Consider the following 19,337-nt stretch of genomic DNA (forward strand, 5'->3'; position numbering starts at 1 on the left):
CTCCCGAGAACTCTGCTTTCACCCTGGCCCTAACTCCAGAGAACTCTGCCTTCACCCTGGCCTTAACTCCCAAGAACTCTGCTTTCACCCTGGCCCTAACTCCCGAGAACTCTGCCTTCGCCCTGGCCCTAACTCCAGAGAACTCTGCCTTCACCCTGGCCCTAACTCCAGAGAACTCTGCCTTCGCCCTGGCCCTAACTCCTAAGAACTCTGCCTTCACCCCAAATACCCTCTCCAGGATCTCCTGTTCCCATGGTTACACTACACCGGATGTGAATTCCAGAATTCCCATACGTTTTGAAGTGCTGAATTACACCAGATCCTTGGTGTTGGGTTTGCAGCTCTGTCATTAGCCTCTCTGGCCCGAAACCACATGAAGCCTCATCCTGTCTCAGCTCGTGACAGCGGGTAGAAAGTGGAGTCTGCCTCGACGGGCCTGGCCTCTGGAGCCGTGCCTCTCTGGAGGCAGAAGAAAGCTCTCCCACTCATTGACATTAAGTGGTGCCCTCTCTGCTGTGTTCTGCTGCAATTGAAGAGGTAAGCCGATACGGTCAGTCTACCAGAATACTTCCACCAGCTATCATCCACTCAACCTCCCCCTTTTTCACCACATGCACCTCTCCCTGGCACTGGTGTCTCTGCCAGTCTGGGAGAACAGACGCCAGGCCCCGGCAATTAGGGCAATGCTCGGATGACGACAGCCCAGAAAATGAATGATTTCACTCCAAACGTCTTCTTTTTTTTCTTTCTGAAGTCTTTGTCTGTCACTGCTGAGGGAGAGGAAGAGAAGCTGAAATAGGACCCTTTCGAGTGGCAGGTTTGAACGTTCACGTCCTCGTTTGGGGCAGAGGCGCCGATACCGTGGCTGCTCCGGAACTCCAGCACCCACGGAAAATACTGAGCACCCACATAGATACTAGTGTAGATCTGAGCACCCACATACTGTAGATACTAGTATAGATCTGAGCACCCACATACTGTAGATACTAGTGTGGATCTGAGCACCCACATACTGTAGATACTAGTATAGATCTGAGCACCCACATACTGTAGATACTAGTGTGGATCTGAGCACCCACATACTGTAGATACTAGTATAGATCTGAGCACCCACATACTGTAGATACTAGTGTGGATCTGAGCACCCACGAGGATACTAGTGTAGATCTGAGCACCCACATACTGTAGATACTAGTGTAGATCTGAGCACCCACATAGATACTAGTGTAGATACGTTTTTTTAAAGGGCGTGCGCCCGTGAGCACCCACGGACCATCCCCGATGGTTATGAGGTCATCTGAACTTGCGCGGGTGGTGGCGCTGGCCGCGTCTCCTAAAAAAGACTCAGTCGTTTGGTCCTGAAAAGGCTTTGGTTCTGGTGAGCAGGATCGGACCACCCACACACTCATGACCTGGGAGGAACCAACCTCACCTGTTTCCAGTCGGTGCATCCCACCAATTAAATCACTCTTACACACACACACACTCACGCACATTGACTGTACACACCCAGGCGCCCACACGCAGGTCCGGCAACACTTTCTCAGTCTCTCTTTCCAAATCTCCTGATATCTACTACGACGAGGTAGGCCTCAACAACCAGGCTTCACACAAGCCTGAAGGGGATTTAGACAGGAACTGCATCATGTTTTGAGGCTATCTACATACAGTTGTTAAGCTATCTGCATGCAGTTCTGTAGGTTATGTAAATCCCTGAACTTGGAGATAGACTTAGTTGGGTGATTTTGGGGAATCGATGACTAGTCCACAGAACTTTGACTCCAAGTTTAGCATGGATGTCATGTGACTGAAATCACAAAACGTGATTGGTGTGGTGTCACAGAAAGGGGCAGGGCACAAGTTAATCAGGAAGCTCCGATGAGAAAATGCATGCAAAAAATGTCCCAGATTACCCAAATTCACTTCACTTGGGAAGAAGAAAATGCCAGTCAGTTCCCAAGACTTAAAGCTCAATGGCTCATATACAGCAGAAGGCAGGGAGGCTGGAAAGGAGCATGTGTACAGTTGTATTACAACCCTTGAGCAACCTTTAATTACACACTGACACGCTCGGCAAGGAGTCATTTCCATAGCATGTCTGCAAAAAGATCCTGTGGTTCTACGCAAGCCTGCTATTGGATCTCCTGGCTCCCATCATCCCCGCTCCATCATCCGTGATCTCCATCGTCCCTGCGCCCTCATCCCTGCTCATGCGCCTGCTTTCTGCTGACAGACCACGGAGATTGGAGGCCTCTTGCCTTTCAGAGAGGCAGAGGGAGATGCCTGCGAGTGAAACCTAGAATCAGTGTCACGTCGACGATCAAGAAGCAGCTTCTGAGAAGAGTTTGCGTTTTTCTCCAGACCCCTCGAGGGGGTGAACGTGGAAGATGATAAGTAACCCCTGTTATTTTGTTGGCACATTCATCATCTGTTGTACGCAATGCGTGGTGTTTGTTTATTAAGATGGCGTTTTTCGTGTCAACGCTGCTGAGGGGTAGTAATATAACGATGGGTTGAGGTTTCCCATCATCCTTTTCACTGTCTACATGAGCAACTATCCATTACAGATATACCGTACATTTTCTGTAAGAGAAACAGTGTACACAGAGATTAACTGGAAAAACCCAAGAATAGTCAGTTATTGTATATTTAACTGGCTTGACAACTGACCTATTAAGCTGTGTACAAACATCACATTACACAAGTAAATCTGACACCGTGCTCGTCGACAGAACCAACCCTATACGCTTGAGGACTAAAGCCTTGCTAATGATCCAACTTGTGTCAGTGTGTAAATACCTCCTTGCCTTTACTTCCGTGCTCCACGGTGCTAATCCGCCAGAAGCCAAGAGGGTTCAGGGCCTGTAATTGGCGTTTCCTCTTCCAACAGTGATCTGAAGCCTCAGGTGTGCTTTCTCTCTGGCCCGGTTTGAAGAGTGCTGTTGCAGAGTTAAGAGTTTAAGGTTTGGTGGAGTGGGGGCAAGAATTTGGACTAATTACAGCGCGAGCCACTTAGTGAAACCTCAAAAAAGTGACCTTGCACATTTTCATTCTAATCCTAAACTGTTACAGTTGATAATGAAGGTTTATCTCGATTTGGACCCGTGTTTGGGCTGAGTGAGAGAGAAATCAACGTGATTTTCTCAGCTTAGATCCTAACGGGGAGTGGTGTAAGGCAAGAAAATTCACTGCCAATCGAATTCCTGCAGTTCAAAGACTTGTGTGACACACCGCCAAATCTAAACCAGACCTTAGAGCAACTGGAGAATAAATATTCACCTCAGCCTGCCACACAGAGAGATATCCAAAAGCCCTGAATGGCTGTAAATCAGATGAGCGAGTTCTTAGTAAGTACTAGGTAATCAATAAATCTATTGGATTTAATAGAAACAGCTGGGACATTTGCACTGGGTAAGCCAGAATGGGACTTGAACCAGCAACTTTAGTGTGTGAGTGTGCTTGCGTGCGCGTGTGTGTGTGTGTGTGTGTGTGCGGGTGCACACGTGCGCGCGTCAGCTTCTCGTAACAGTGTCCAGACCGTTGTGGGCCTAAGATGTAATCATATTAGTCCACGTCATCTGCAGCTCCCTCTGTTTGTGTCCTGATAAACAGCCTTGCGCCGCGCCTCATCGCTGAAGAATGCCCTCCTCGGTGGATGGATGAGCACATGTCTGACACTCAGCCCAACGCACCAACCACCAGAAGATCATTGGTGTGCCACAATCAAACTTGAAGTTTACAACTTGCGTTTTAACGTTGCGCCTGTTCTGTGATCTGATAATGACATTAAACACTGAGTAGGAGAGGAGTAGATGGGATGGGTTGGAAGAGGAGAGGAAATGAGGAGAGAGGAGAGAAGAGGAGGAGAGGAGGAGCAGAAAGGGGTGCATGGAATTATCCAAACATCTTTCAGCTGAGTGTTCAGACTCATGGAGGATTGATTGGTCCCACATGAGAGTGCAGCGGCCCAGAGGAAACAGGGGAATCCTGGACAATCGCTAGGACGGAAAAAAGAAAACCGTAGCTGGCCCACAGATCAACCCAAGCTTCCTCGTTAATGCTGCAGTGATGTCATGACTGAGGGGTCCCAGGTAACCACATCACTGGAGGTTATGCATGAGTGTGGTATAGTTTGTGTGTGTATGAATGTGGGGGTGTAGGAGGATTCGAGTCTCTCATACACACACACACACACACACACACACACATGCTCAAATCCATTGTGCAATGCCTGGGTGACGACACAGGAGTGACCCCGACCTGAAGATGACCGTGAAGTGGCACTGTGGTTGACCTTGGTGGAGGAAAACAACGAGATTATGAAGATTAAGGAAATGCTAGATCAAGGAAATCCAAAGTTATCTAACTCCTGGTTGAGTGTGTTTGTCTCAGTAGGCTCAGGAAATCAGGTTGCGGTGTTACATCACAGCAATGAGTCTTGTGGATTATGCGGCTTGGGAATACAGGCCGCTCCTCAACGTCGGCCATCGAAAAACACAATCAGAACAGAAGCATGCACTTCTGATCCTTGAATTTTGGCTGCGCTTTCCACATGTACGATTTGTGCGTCGCTTTCAATAAAAGCGTTTGGTAAATGAATAAAATGTACATTATACAGCGAGCTGCCTGTTTCTATGGCATGTAAATAAGAGTTACAGCCTTGTACCATCCCCAAACATTCACCTTTTATCTCTACATTTGGATTCTCCACTGTTAGGTGGACTTTCTAACCGCAAACACCAAAGCAACCGAGGATGTTTGACAGCTGTGATAAAGAGCTCGGTATATTTCAGGAGCTTTTCCACCACTTGAGAGGAAAACAGTTGATTTGTTATGTTATGGTGTATGTTTCACGTTAGCACAAACCCCCACAGGAAGGTGAAATGGAGCCGCAGGGAAGGCGTTTCAGACGGCCCCGGTCTTGCCTAACTCAGGGGTAGTCTCTCAGTCCTGCTCTGATCCATCTGGATATGCACACAGCTTGCTGTTAAGATCCTAACAAAGTCTGGATGAGTGGAGGCTTGTAAAAGTAATGCTTGCTGACGTGACTGGATGAAACTGGTTCTTCCACAAGGTCTGGTATGGTTGGGTTTGGTCTTCTCTGGTATAATATGGTATGGTATGGTATGGTATGGTATGATTAAGTCAGATCTGGTGTATTCCAGTCTGGTCTATTCTGTTCTAGTGTATTCCAGTCTGGTCTATTCTGTTCTGGTGTATTCCAGTCTGGTCTGTTCTGTTCTGGTGTATTCCAGTCTGGTCTATTCCAGTCTGGTCTAGTGTGTTCTGGTCTGGTCTGGTCTGGTCTGGTCTGGTCTATTCCAGTCTGGTCTAGGGTGTTCCGGTCTGGTCTAGTCCATTCTTGTTTAGTCTGGTCTGGTCAGATCTTGTTCAGTCCAGTCTGGTCTGGTCTGTTCATGGTGTGGTGTGTTTTGTTCTGTTTTAGTCCAGTCTGGACTGGTCTGGTCTGTTCATGGTGTGGTGTGTTTTGTTCTGTTCTGCTCTGTTTTAGTCCAGTCTGGACTGGTCGGGTCTTAGTCATCCGTCTGATGAGACAGTGGAACGTCCAGGGGCCAACTCACACAGAAGGATAACCAGCATCAACACAAAGTCTGGAGTCTCACAGAAGGATAACCAGCATCAACACAAAGTCTGGAGTCTCACAGAAGGATAACCAGCATCAACACAAAGTCTGGAGTCTCACAGAAGGATAACCAGCATCAACACAAAGTCTGGAGTCTCACAGAAGGATAACCAGCATCAACACAAAGTCTGGAGTCTCACAGGCAAATCCAGAGGAAATATTAGACAGTTGGAAATGACATCACTATGTTGCATTTGAACCCCATTTGAGTCTGTGTCTGTGTTGCAGACTCCTGTGCTTGATGCCGATGTGCACAGTACAAAGAGGGCAGCCGGAGAGAACATGTGACTGGGAAAATCCCATCGCATTAAAACATAGATGATTTACGGCTGGACACATACTTTGTATGGGATAAACCTTTCTTTCCATCGCGGTGATCCAATTTTTGGTGAGAAAGCAGTGTTGTTGTGTGATTGGCCTCGAGTTCTTAGGTGTTCCAGAACCCTGAGGCTGACGTCTTAACTGTGGGTTCCTGTGAGAAGACACAGTCAAATTACTGCAAGCAATAAATATGGTTTCTGTCATTTTTTGTGCCTAGCCAATGAAGGGAATACTGCCACAGGTAGAGAGAAGTGGAGGAGAGTGGAGGAAGGGAGAGAGATAGCTTTCAGGCCTGTGGAAGACTATGCCAATGCGAAAATGGATTGTGCCATCCTCCTAGAAGACAAACCACCAGCTGGTTTGATAATTATACAAAAACAATTAACACCAGCCGCCAGGTGCTCCTGGGAAATGGAGTTCCTCCAATGCAGCCACACGGAAGAGACACACAACCATCCCCTGGACCCATCATGATTGAAAGCAAAAGCGACCTCTCCTTCAAAGATGATATTTCCTGTCTGCTTTCAGGAATGCAGGAAGTGGGACTTCAAGGAAGGCCGTGGTTGAAAGTTTCACATGACAACGGTAGATGAGGCCAGGGGAGATTGATGAACCTTGACCTGGCACCTGAAACCATCCTTCACCGAATCCTTCACTGTCACGGACAACGTACACTACTGCTATTATAGAGCCCTTTCTGTGTGTGTCTGTGTAGATAAATATACATACAGTCATGGGCAGAAGTCTTAGGTACCAAAGAGTTTTGACATGATTATTCTAAACTTCTTTTTTGTGTTTTCTCTTTTAAAGCAGTAAAGCTCACAAAACACTTTTAATTGAGCCCAAAACGTTTGGACAGTACTGCATATATACAGTACATACTATATATGTGTGTGTGTGTGTGTGTGTGTGTGTGTGTGTGTGTGTGTGTGTGTGTGTGTGTGTGTGTGTGTGTGTGTGTGTGTGTGTGTGCGTGCGTGCGTACTGTGTGAATGGGTGTTTGTGCTTGTTTTAGAGCTGTGAATGTTTGTGTGCAGATGTGTGTGTCTGTAACTGGCAGGCAAACGTTTGATCTGAGTTTCAGATTGCAGGGTGGTGAGTTGCTATGTTCTCATTAAACAGTTTTATAGGTGTTCAAGGCGGATGTGATTGTATTATTATGTGCTTTGAAATCCATTTATGCAGCCTGACAGAATGGTTATTTGTGGACAGAGACTGTAGGCCAAGACTTATCTGAAAGTGTTAAATCCTAAATCACTATATTCCAAGGGTATTACTGGTTGAAAAGGCAGAGACAGAAGGCTGTCTCGGTCTGGTGAGTTCAGCAGCTGTTGCTTGGAAGAAACAGAGATTAGCTTCCTGACACAATTAGATGCAGATGTGTGTTTGCCGGAACTTAGCTAATGCAAACATTTAGTTTTGGGGAGACTCCTTGTACTGTAGATGGTCTTTAGACAAATTCAGCACGTTAAGATGAAACAATGAACTAACTGCAGCCCCAGGTGTGGTAGGGGTCTGGTGGGGGTGAGGTGGTGGGGGTGAGATGATGTGGGGGTGAAGGGGGGGAGGTCGCGGGGAGGTGAAGTGGGGGTGAGATAGGAGTGAGGTCGGGGTGAGGAGGTGGGGTGATGGTGAAGGTGATATGGGTGAGGTGTGAATTGGATGGGTGAGGTGATGAGTGAGGGTGGGGGTGAGGTGGGGGAGCTGGGAATGAGATAGGGTGAGGCTAAGGCGTGTCAGGTGGGGGTGGGATTGGAGTGAGATGGATGAGGATTTGATGGATGAAATGGGGGTGAAGTGGGGATGAAATGGGGGTCAGATGGGTGAGTAGCAGGTGAGATAAGGGTGAGTTGGGTGAGGAGGGTGAGGAGGGTGAGGAGGGAGGGGAGGTTGAGGAGGGTGAGGAGGGAGGGGAGGGTGAGGAGGGGGAGGAGGGTGAGGAGGGGGAGAAGGGAGGGAAAGGTGAGGAGGGAGGGGAGGGGGAGGAGGGAGGGGAGGGGGAGGAGGGGGAGGAGGGAGGGGAGGGAGGGGAGGGGGAGGAGGGAGGGGAGGGTGAGGAGGGAGGAGAGGGTGAGGAGGGTGAGGAGGGGAGGGGGAGGAGGAAGGGGAGGGGGAGGGGGAGGAGGGAGGGGAGGGTGAGGAGGGAGGGAAAGGTGAGGAGGGTGAGGAGGGAGGGACAGACAGTTGCTCTGACTGGGCAGACTCCAGACACTGTGTCCATTCAGCTGACCCTGTGCTCTGGCCCTGTGCTCTGGCCCTGTGCCCTGGCCCTGTGCTCTGGTTCTGTGCTCTGGATAAAGTTGGGATTGTTTGTCAGCGGGCTGCAATGCCAGGAATGCTGTGCTCCCTCTGAGAGAGCTGGGGTAGAGGGAGGCTCTCTCTCTCTCTCTCTCCCCCCCCCTCTCTCTCTCTCTCTCCTTTTCTCTCTCCTTTTCTCTCTCCCTCGCCTCTTCCTCTCTCTCTTCATTTTCCTCTCCTATACTCTCTCCTTCTCTCACTCTGTTCCTCTCTCTGTCTCTCTTCCTCTCTCTCCCCCTCGTTCTCTCTTCCTCTCTCTCACTCGCTCTCCCCCTCTCCCTCTCTCTCTATTTCTCTGTCCCTCTCTCCCCCTCTCTCTCTGCTGATCATTTTGCAGCAGGCAGGCTCCTTGGTCACATTGGGAGCCCCACACTCTCTCTGAAGTGAAAAAACAGATTATATTTCTCCCATGTGAGCTATTCTGGTAGAGACCCCCTCCCCAGCCTCCCCAGTATCCCCCCTGTCTGCCCCCCCCCTCCCCTGCCTCCCAATACAGAGAACACTGTCTACCCTGCACTGGTATTTCCTAGCACACTCCATCAGCCACCATGACATCACCACACACACATACACACACACACACACACTGCCTTCACAGCTTAGTGCGGACCATAAAGCTCTCACAGCTCTGCCACATCTCAGCGCTGCCTAGACGCTTCCGTTCTCGCTGTGTGAGAGTAGGAGTCGGGCGGCCGTTTCGTCCGAAGACAAAGAAACGAGGAGGCATAAACGGAAAAGCGTGTCTCTGCATCGCCTCAGACAGCAGCGACGGGAGGAAGGGGCGGAGGTTGGATCGGGGGTCGTCTCTGAGCTTCATCGTGGCCCAGGGGATGGATACTGTTGGGGCTGAGGTTGCCAGGCAACGCTCAAGCATGCCCCCGTCCCCGACACATGCGGACGGCAGGTCAGCCTTGTGGCCTGTCGCCATGGCGTCCGGCAGAGACATGTGTTTCCCTTCACGCCTCCGGGATGATGTCACTCTGTCCAAGTCGTCTGATCACCCAAACAAAGTTTAATTAAAAACACCGACACAAGTCCTTACTGTGGTCTGGGGAGAACACGCTGGCTCGAGTTACTGCTGGGTGCGGCTTTGTTGGAGAAATCTTTGATTTTTTGGAGTGGAGATCGGCGCTGGGATGAAAAAAACTCTTTCCGAATCTGGAGGGTGTCGATGGAGAAGTCTTGAGCTCTTGGCTGGTCTCGAGACCAGATAAATGCTACACTGTTGCTTGAAGAATGTCATAATTTGTGGACGTGCTTGGTGGTGAGGCTGCGTGTGGGGGTCTCTGTCATTAGTGTGGTCTTGCTCCTTTCATTGCTTCAGCCCACACACACACTCCTGCTGCCGAACACACACACAGGCCTACTTATTCAAACACACACACACATACTAGCAGACAAACGCACGCATACACCCATACACAAGCAGGCAAAAACACACATTCACTCACACAGTGTCCTTCTTCATTTTGGCTTCATGAACTTATTCATGGTTCTCCCCGCCAAAGAATATTCATGAAATTTGTGACATTTAAATGCTTATTCTTGACATGCAAATTCTTGACGAGGAGCTGTTAGGAAGAAAGAAAGAAAGAGCGTTGGAGAGCCGAGGAGAGGCCCCAGGGGTCCCTCAGAGTCTGGGCCTCTCCTCATGTTTCACGTATGTAACTGTCCCTCAGAACACCTGACACGCCCCATGACCTGGCAAACAAAGTCGTAGATATGTGCGCTTGTTACCTCAGGAAGTAGAACTTACACCTCACGAAAAACAAGTACATGTGTTTCAAATGCGACAAAGGTCAGACCGAGATGTGGCCCTTGTTCCTCCGGCCGAGGCCTTGTCTTCCACACAAGGATCGATCTTTAAAGCCTCACGTTGCGTGTGCCAAAACAAGCACAGCCAATGGCAGGGACTGATCTCCAGGATGTTAGTGTGGAAAGCCTTTGAGAGTATATCATTGGTCTTAAAAAAAAAAACATTTCCTGGTTTGCTCACTAATCCTTTCTGCCAAGGCAATCTATTTTATTCGTAGCGATTCGTTCCCAGCAAATTTAAAAGGCACTATCTGCTAACGGGTGAAGTCACTGACTAAGAGTAATGTCTGAATGTTTGGTCACGTACTTTCATTCCAACCGAATATGAGCTGAATGTTTGTGCATTCATATAGAGGTTATTATGTTTATAAAGCAGTCCATATGGAACAGTTCGTTTCCCCTGGTGCAGGTCTGGTGGTTACATCAGCTGTTCTTCATTTCCTAAAATAAAGACTGACAAACCAGTGGGACGAAAATAAAGAATTTCAAAACAGAAGTTGTGTGGCTGGACAAGTGACACACTGTATCTATGGTCGCCTCTCGTTCCAAAAACAACGTCCTGTTGCACACCATCCCTGTCTCAATAACAGCACTGGTACGCGGGTGAAACGTGTGTGTTCACCTACAGAAGCAAAACCTGGTATCCAATATTCACCAACACACACACACATACGCAGATTTTTTTTCCTAACCTTGTGGGGCCAGACCATTCACTCCCATTTAAAATTGTGTTAGCTCTAATCACTAACCCTCAACCCCTAACCCTAACCCTTAATCTAATTTTAATCTAACCTAATCTATGTAATCTAACCCTAAACCTCCCTGAAAAAAGCATTTGAAGTTATGGGGCCCAGCAATAAGGCCCCACCAGGGGAAGTAGAAAACCTTTCACTTCACGTGACTACATTTGGTCCCCACAAGGGTTGTTAAACAAGTGTGCAAACACACACACAAACACAAAAACAAACACACCTCTGTACTTTTCCTAGTTTTAACTATAGGATGGCAACCCAAGGTGGCCAATGGAAGACCAGGATACTTCTGAACCGGCGCCCCATATTTTGACATGCTTAAGCGGTTCAGTTAGCACCAGGACCAAGGCGCTAGTCCTTAACCGCTCAAAGGATTTGCAGCGAGACAATGAGATTAGACAAGGAAAAACGATAACAGGGCTCTGAAGCCTTTTACTTTATATGTTGAGGACAAATACACATTTTACTGGGAATATCTACGTGTTTTTTCCACGAAAATGTAATCTTTTGAATATGACATGCAGAAGTACCAAACTGGATTAGACTAGTAGGTTATTATTATCAATTGCATTGATTTTCTTGATGGGGATGCCTTTTGAAGGATGGTAGTTTTAGCGCCGTATGAAACACCTCCAGCTTTTAGCACACATCCTGGCCATCGGCTGTGATTCTTCTACATTTTGATGTTGACACGAGCAAAATGGCATGGATATGGTATCATTCAAGCAAACAGGATCGGGTTTCCATTGGCAACATGGGTGGGAGAACAGGCCGGTCTTTGTCCAGAAGCTTCTGTATCACAGAGGGGAGAGAGACGGCATTGTGCTCTAGCAAGGCTTCCTTATGGTTCATGTCCTCAGAAGGTAATGGATCCCCTGCCCCACTTTCACAAGGGAAACTCAGAGTGACACGCTAGTGTTTCCGTGGGACAGCTACTGGAAATGGGCTTGGTCTTTGGGTTGTCTTGAGCCATCAAGACAGGAAGGGAAAACTACCTGGTCGTCCCCCCCTCCCCCTCCCCCCCATCAAAAAAGAAGCTGATTGTAGAAAACAGGTGTGGAAATAGATTTAGAGAGCTAGTTTAGTGCAGAATTTCTTTTGTGCGTTAGGTGTTAGTGCACATTGTCTTGAAACCTTTCTACATATTGAGGTACTGTATGTCTGGTAATAAAACATGCTGCTTGAATAAAACACTGTTGATGTGGGATTGGAAATATGAAGTCATATCGTGTCTGATCTTCAAGGTCATAATTGGCTTCTTCAAAACACAGATACATTTAACCTTAAAAGACCACTTACGATGTGTGAGTATAACGTGTTGCCAGATAAAAAGAACACAATAAATAGGATATTCGGTTTTTTGGTATTTTTAATTGCATGAATTTGAATGCCTCTGTCCCTGAAAAGACAGTTGGAGTTACCTAGGAAACACAGATCGCTTTAAAAAGCACCGCTCTCGCATTACAGTGTTTTAGTACATTTCATGGTTTGTTTTAGGCACTTGGAATCACAACAATGTTCCCTTCTCAACAACAAAAATAAATCTTTGGTCCTGTAAATGTCATTTAGAAAAAGGTCAACTGAAGCCAGAGTATGAAAATAAAAGAGCTTCATAGAAAATGATCATTAAACGGACACGTATATAACCTCATAAAGACTCCTTTCACTTAAATATGGACACACTCCAAAATTTTCTCTACGTCTGACAAAAAGGACCATTGGTCGTACAAACGATCTGCAGGAGAAATATAGAATTGAGAAGAATACATGTCGGCTCAGATCACTTATACAGCAGTAAAGGATCGCTTCAGTCAAGTCACATTTGGCAACAAAAAAAAAAGTTACATTTCCATTGTGTTTTTTTTCCGTTTTTTTGTCCTTTACTTTTTTCTTTCTTTGAAGAACAAAGAGCAATGGAACCAGTCTTCCAACTCCTCCGCCTTCTCATCCCCTGAGACAGAGGGAGGTATGGGAGCCAGATCTCTCCCCTGCCAGATCTCTCCCCTGCCCCCCTCCCACCCCACACACACACACACACACACACACACACACACACACACACACATGCTAAGCAGCTCAGTTGCAGGGCAGCCACGTCTGGTAGGAGTTGCTGCAACCCTGGATGAGGGGCGGTTGCACGTGCGCAACGTAATAATTGCTGAAGTTGACGTCGCGCACGTACGGCGCCGGCTGGTAGAAGCACGTGACGTTGGCCACGGTGGGAATGGCGTTCTGCTCGGCCAGCGCGCGCAGCGCCAGCGCCGAGATGAGGCCCAGCGTCTGCCGCCGCTCGTGACCCATAAGGCACACGGTGCTCTCGTTCACCACGCCGTGCAGCGTCACCAGGCACTCGTAGCGCTTGTGCTCCATGCCGCCAAAGTGGTTCTGCAGGTAGGCCTCCAGCTTCCTCTGCTGCTCCTGGATGTCGGAGAAGTCGATGAAGAAGCGCGAGCACATGTAGCGCTGCAGCTGCTTCATCTCCGTCTCCGAGGCCGGGCGGAAACCCCGCACCAGCAGGTGGCAGTACTTGAGCAGCCCGCCGCCCCGGATCTCCTCGGGGTTGCGCGTGGCGATGACCTTGCGGGAGAGGTGGCCGATGGCCTCGCGGAAGTCCCCGTACACGCTCTCGCCGCGCACGGTGGGGTGGAAGCTCTCCGACATGGGCGTCTCAGAGCAGCGGTCGAACAGCAGCAGGGAGTCCAGGCAGATCTGGAAGGAGTCCACGCTGAACTCAAACTGCCGCCTCAGCGAGTCCACGAATTTCAGCTCCACGTTCTTGCCCGTGTTGTTAGACAGCGAGATGAGGCTCCAGCGGTCCGTGTCGTTGCACACCTTCACCAGCTTCTGCACGTAGGCCTCCTTGAGGGTCAGCGCCGAGATGCGCTCCTTGCTGACGCCCGCGGGCAGGAAGTCCAGCAGACAGTCCAACACCACGTCCTTGACCAGCCGGAAGGCCTCGTCGTCCTGCAGAGACACGCCAAAGATCAGGTCCAGGTCCTTGTAGCCCAGGCCCGTGTCCTGGTGGAGCACGTGGCTGGCGGCCGAGCCGTTCAGCCTCACGTCCCGCACGGCCACCCCCCGCTGGGCCAGCCGGGCCCGCACCACCTGCGGAGACACAGACACAGACGCTGTCATCCGCTGGCTAAGCACTCCTGTCATCCACAGCATACACTGCAGCTAGTGAGGTCACTTCATTGAAATGTCATTTTTACATTTAGCCCTGTAAGACCCGACCCTATCATTTCAACATCCCCTTTAACTCTCCAAAAAATACATTTGCAAATAAGATATTTTCACAACCAATGGGTCCTACTGTTTTGCCTTGCAATGCTATTGGATACATTTGGTCTTTCAAAAAAAAGAGAAATGAGCAATGAAAGAGCTCAAGGTGACGTTGTAATTTTACAAGGGGTCTTACAGGGGTAAAATATGACTTGTGTTTGTTTTGAAAGCTGAAATTGACTTATTGTGACTTGTATTGACTTATAGTGCTGCAAGTGTGTTGACCACCCTTGGACTTTGCTGAAACGATTCCCACATAAGTCATAGACACAAACCTGGTGACCCTCAAGTCAATCCCTTGAGACGTTTCCCAATAAGTTCCACATGGGCCCCACAGAATCAATGTGTTGAGGAGGCCGGATCGATAGCACAGCAGACAGAGGTCCATTTAATCAGCATTCCACTCAGCATGAATGAAGCCTAACTGGCTCAGATAAAAGACAGGGACTTGATCTGCTTGCCTGCCTGTCTGTCTGTTCACCTGTCTGTCTGCCTGCCTGCTTGTCTGTCTGTCTGTCTGTTTGCCTGTCTGCCTGCCTGCCTGTCTGTCTGCCTAACTTGTCTGATTACCTGCCGAGCTGTCTACCTTGTATCGGTCTGTCTGTCTGCTTGCCTGTCTGTCTGCCTGTCAGTCTGCCTGTCTGTCTGCCTGTCAGTCTGCCTGTCTGTCTGCCTGTCTGTCTGCCTGTGGGTCAGAAGGACTAATCCAGACCCGGTCTCGCAGACAGGAGCCCCTCTCGCAGGACGTACGCCTCAGCGCTGCTGCCGCAGACAACAAGAGACATGTCAGTGCTTCACCAGCAGACCAGGAGAAACCCCTCAGCTCTATTCCCCATGACCCTGGGGGTCGGGAGGGGTCAGACAGCGTCTCCTTCCCCAGCCCCGGTGACCCGCGAGCAGGCCTCAGCAAAGAGGCCCCCGGCACGCACACCCATCTGTGAAGAGGATGTCCCGCTCGGACGCTATTGGCTGTGTGTGATCTTCAGCCGGGCCACGCAGGGGCTGCCATGCCAGCAGGCAAACAGCAAGCTATGTGGAAGCCCAGCGGGCTAGACTTCAAAGATGGAACGCATCCAGAGCACGCTGAGGGCTAGGGGGGGGAGCTAAAGTTGTTAAAAGCCAATCCACTTGGTGGAATTGCGGCATTGAAAACGAACTGCCTCCATGCATGCGAGGGAGGGGGGGTCGGCGGGGGGGGGGGTCGTCACCGGCTCTTGGAAAGCAACGAGTTTCCTCGACAAAGTGTGGGTTTAATATGCGGATGTTGGACATCTGGTAGTCGTTTCCAGAAAAAAGAGCTGACGACTCGTTCTGCGTCTACGTATGGATGCCTTATTAAACACAAGTCTCTCCCCAAGTACGGGTACATTTGCCTTACGATTGACATTCAAACTGTGTTACAACACCATTAAGAAAAACATGACTTCTACTTCTGTCAGCATTAGTCTGACTGAACCCTGGGCCTCCCAGTGAACCTGTAGACCGGAGAGGCCTACAGTCCAGCTTACATTCCTCTGTACCTGCAACACACCTCAGTTCCAAATCTCTCTGCAGGCCCTGGCAGATTAGTGTCAGTATGATAGTCTTTCATGGTGATCAGATCATAAGCTGGCAGCTATTTATACACACCAGGTCAGACCAAAGGCACAGGCTTGATGGCTCATTCCTCTCAGACAGAGAGACAGGTGCTTCGCCTCGCGGCTGGATGACAACTGTAAAATCTGCTGTGGTGGTTTCTGGTTTGGGTTACATGTGGTGTAGGGCTTTCCCTGTAACTGCGCTCGTGCATCGAGAGTCACTGTCGAGAAACCGGAAACGCCATCCTTCCTTTTCCCCTCTGGTCTGTTGCTCAAGCTTGCATTGGTTTGTATGGGCGGTAAACCCTGATCTAGGACCTGCGACTAGAGTGAGTATGTGCCCCTGAGAGACCCAGAGTGCTGAGGGAGAGTTGGCCAGGGTGCGGTGTGGCGGAGACAGAGGTACCTAGGCCCTATCCCTGCAAAACTATAGGATTATAACATACAGGATTACAGGAGTATACGACTACAGAACTACAATACAGGCATAAAGGAGTACAAGACCACAGAACTACAATATAGGTCTACAGGACCAAAGAACTACAATACAGGTCTAAATAACAACAGAGCTACAGTACACGACTCCAGGCCTACCAGGACTGTAGGACTACAGAACTACAACTCAGGTGTACAGGAATGTATGACTGCAGGACTACAAAGCTAGAGTACTCCAATACCCATCTGGGCACTACAGGATACAGGCCTACAGAATGGCAGGACAACAGGACTACAGAAATCAGATAAGATGTTCTGAGAACCCCGGGGTGTTGTTTAAACTGCTGTGTAATGATGTCCAGGAATGCTGCCCAGTTCCACCCAGAGATAAAGCAGTTTTAGCCTCCTGTCCTCCCAGCCCTGTGATGCTGATATTGGACTACAGGAACAGCCCACAGAAATCTATGACAACACGGCAAACACACCATAGAGAAAACTGATTATTTAGTTATCGTTCTTGACACTGACAGCAAAAACATGGCCAAGCCCATGTTTCGAAAAACGCTGTCGGATAATAACTCAGCTATGCTCATAAAAGGGGGTCGTAAATTCAGCCCCCAAAAAACGACCCAAAAAACAAGCACAGTAAATTAATTAATCATTAGTCATTAACAGAGAAGCTTCCCAAACCCATAAAGCTTATCCCTCAAAGAGTTCCGTGGAAGCAGTCAGTCCTGGCGGGCTGATGGTCTGCTCTTCCCAGGGGGTTCAGAGCACACATGGTCTCTGCTGGAAGACCACTGAAGTGCGTGTGTGTGTCTACAGAGAACTGAAGTGTGTGTGTGTGTCTACAGAGAACTGAAGTGTGTGTGTGTGTCTACAGAGAACTGATAGTTCAATCTCAGCTGGCAGATGCTGTTTTGTTATGAAACACGGCTGGAGGCGACAGCATGGGGGGTCGAATTCAGCTCGTGGTGGAAGAGCCCTCATGTGGGGGGGGGGCACGTGGGGGGCATGGGGGGGGGGGTACGGGGGGGGCATGGGGGGGTATGGGTGGGCCCCGGGGGGGAGGGGGGAGTTCGGAGAGAGGGGGGGGGCACAGGGGGGCACGGGGGGGTACGGGGGCACGGGGGGGGCACGGAGGGGAGGGGGCATGGGGGGGTATGGGGGGGGCATGGGGGGGGGGCACATGTGTGTCTCCACACCCAGTCCACACTGGCGTCAATGAAGCACTCAAGGAACCTTCATCAGAACCACAACCACACTAGACCCAAAGCTTATAAGTATAGATACTAAGTATGTATATACTATATATAGGAAAACACACTGGTGAGTCAATTTATCATAGCCATTCAACATAATGTGTAAACCCAAGGTTAACTAACCTCTCTTCTGTCTTAAGCTAAATCCCCCCCCCCCTCCACCCAACATGCTTATGGTGCTTGTTTAAAATATCCACATGAATACAGGTTATTTGTACAGTCCTCCAATTTAGGTCAGTTTAGTGGCTTGCGGTTAGGCCCTGACAGCACAGATAACCTAGCCTGTTGCTGCTTTGTGAGGTTTGGACTTTACATGCATCCTATGTGAAAGGGGTTTAGGAGGTCAGGACACGATTCTGTGAATTACATCCTGGTAAGGGTACAACTCGCTAGTTAGCGATAAATGCTTTGAGAGGCATGAGGAGAGAAAGTGAGAAAGCTAAAGAGAGAAGGAAGGAGGGGGGGAAAATGTGTTTGTGTGTGTGTGTGTGTGTGTGTGTGTGTGTGTGTGTGTGTGTGTGTGTGTGTGTGTGTGTGTGTGTGTGTGTGTGAGTGAGAGAGAGAGAGACAGTGAGAGAGAGCGAGAGAGAGAGACGGTGTGAGAGAGAGAGAGAGAGAGAGAGAGAGAGAGAGAGAGAGAGAGAGAGAGAGAGAGAGAGAGAGAGAGAGAGAGAGAGAGAAAGAAAGAGAAAGAGAGAGATTTAAGCAATCGTTTAACAGCTATGACACCAGGTTATAGGACAGGGGGGTTCTCGTTTGAGCTGAAACGCTCCTTGCATGTATACTACAGCTACCGTAGCCTCATTTTAAAGGTCGTCATCAACTTCCCTCACTTTGTGGATCAAATAAATAGAAAACCTTGGGATAAAGCATCCTTTGAACAAAAACGACTTGAACAAGTTATTGTAATGTTGCAGAAAATTAAGATGAACGTTTACCTGAACAATCTGTCGGGGTTGCACTGAGAGTGTAGGGAAATTTCCGCGGCCGTGAATAGGGATTGCGTCTCCAAGGATTGAGTCCAAGCGCTGCACCTGATCCCAGGACAGGACAGAGAACCGCCGACTCTGATCCGACGCATCACCGTTGGACATTGCGATACAAAAACTCAACTGAAATCCTAAAGATGTAGTTAATATTGCGATGTCAATCTGTCGGGGGGAAAACTCATGTAGCAGTCCAGATCTGTCCGGTCAAATTTTAAAGATGCTGAAAGGAAAGAGTTATCTCTCTGTAGGACTTGGAAATCCAAAGCCAGTTTGTGTCCTGTAGACTTGTAAGTAATTTACTCTAAGTTAACCTGGTAAATGTAAACTAGTCACTTAAATACCCAAACTAAACTGTGAAAACTCGCAACGCAAGAGAAGTTAGTCTGCCCCTGTATTGGACGTGCCCGTGTCTAGTCCGCTTGAGAAGTTGCCCGAACAATTCGTCCGGCTGAGTTAAACCCCCTTCCTTTGCATAGCGCTGTGATTGGTTGGGCTACAGGTTCATTGGTTATGGAAACTCCGCCTGGTGCCACTGCGGTCTTTAAACCAGACCTGTGAACAGATCCAGTACGCCACCTATGTACTTTTGCCATGGGCCATGCAATTCTATACAACATGCCTGGGCAAAGTAGAGCTGTTACATACTAGGTAAAAAAATAGGCTATGACGTTTGTTTTTTGACAGGGTGTTATAGAAGCCTATTTGACAATCTATTCATATCCGTCAGACAAGGCTCTAGCCTATATCTAATGTATTTTTTTTCATTTTTTGGCTCACATTATAAATGTCATAGCAACATGAGTTACAACAGCACAATACATTTTAAACCGCTATAAAGTCAGAACTTTTATAAAATATAAAATGTTTCTATTTGCGACAGGTCTTTGTTATTTCATTGACAAACAAAATCAATACCAACCACAACAACAACAACTTGTGAATTGTTTTTTGATAAACAGTTG

General features: G+C 48.7%; 1 protein-coding gene across 1 annotated transcript; it reads right to left on the bottom strand.

Moving 5' to 3' along the window:
* Window positions 1-12,181: 12,181 nt before the first annotated feature.
* Window positions 12,182-18,831, bottom strand: tent5ba (terminal nucleotidyltransferase 5ba). The gene is made up of 2 exons (XM_047041576.1): window positions 18,325-18,831; window positions 12,182-13,935 (listed from the first exon to the last, which is right to left on the bottom strand). Exons 1-2 carry the CDS (start codon window positions 18,478-18,480, stop codon window positions 12,907-12,909), a joined length of 1,185 nt encoding a protein of 394 aa, XP_046897532.1. The 5' UTR covers window positions 18,481-18,831; the 3' UTR covers window positions 12,182-12,906.
* Between the last annotated feature and the right edge of the window lie 506 nt (window positions 18,832-19,337).

The sequence above is a fragment of the Hypomesus transpacificus genome, chromosome 2 (genome assembly GCF_021917145.1).
Source record: "Hypomesus transpacificus isolate Combined female chromosome 2, fHypTra1, whole genome shotgun sequence".
Taxonomy (NCBI): Eukaryota; Metazoa; Chordata; class Actinopteri; order Osmeriformes; family Osmeridae; genus Hypomesus; species Hypomesus transpacificus.

Coding starts and splice junctions, on each gene's coding strand:
- tent5ba (XM_047041576.1), bottom strand. CDS start 18,480: ATGTCCAACGGTGATGCGTCGGATCAGAGTCGGCGGTTCTCTGTCCTG. Junction 13,936..18,324: donor AACCCCGACAGATTGTTCAG/GTAAACGTTCAT, acceptor GTGTCTCCGCAG/GTGGTGCGGGCCCGGCTGGC.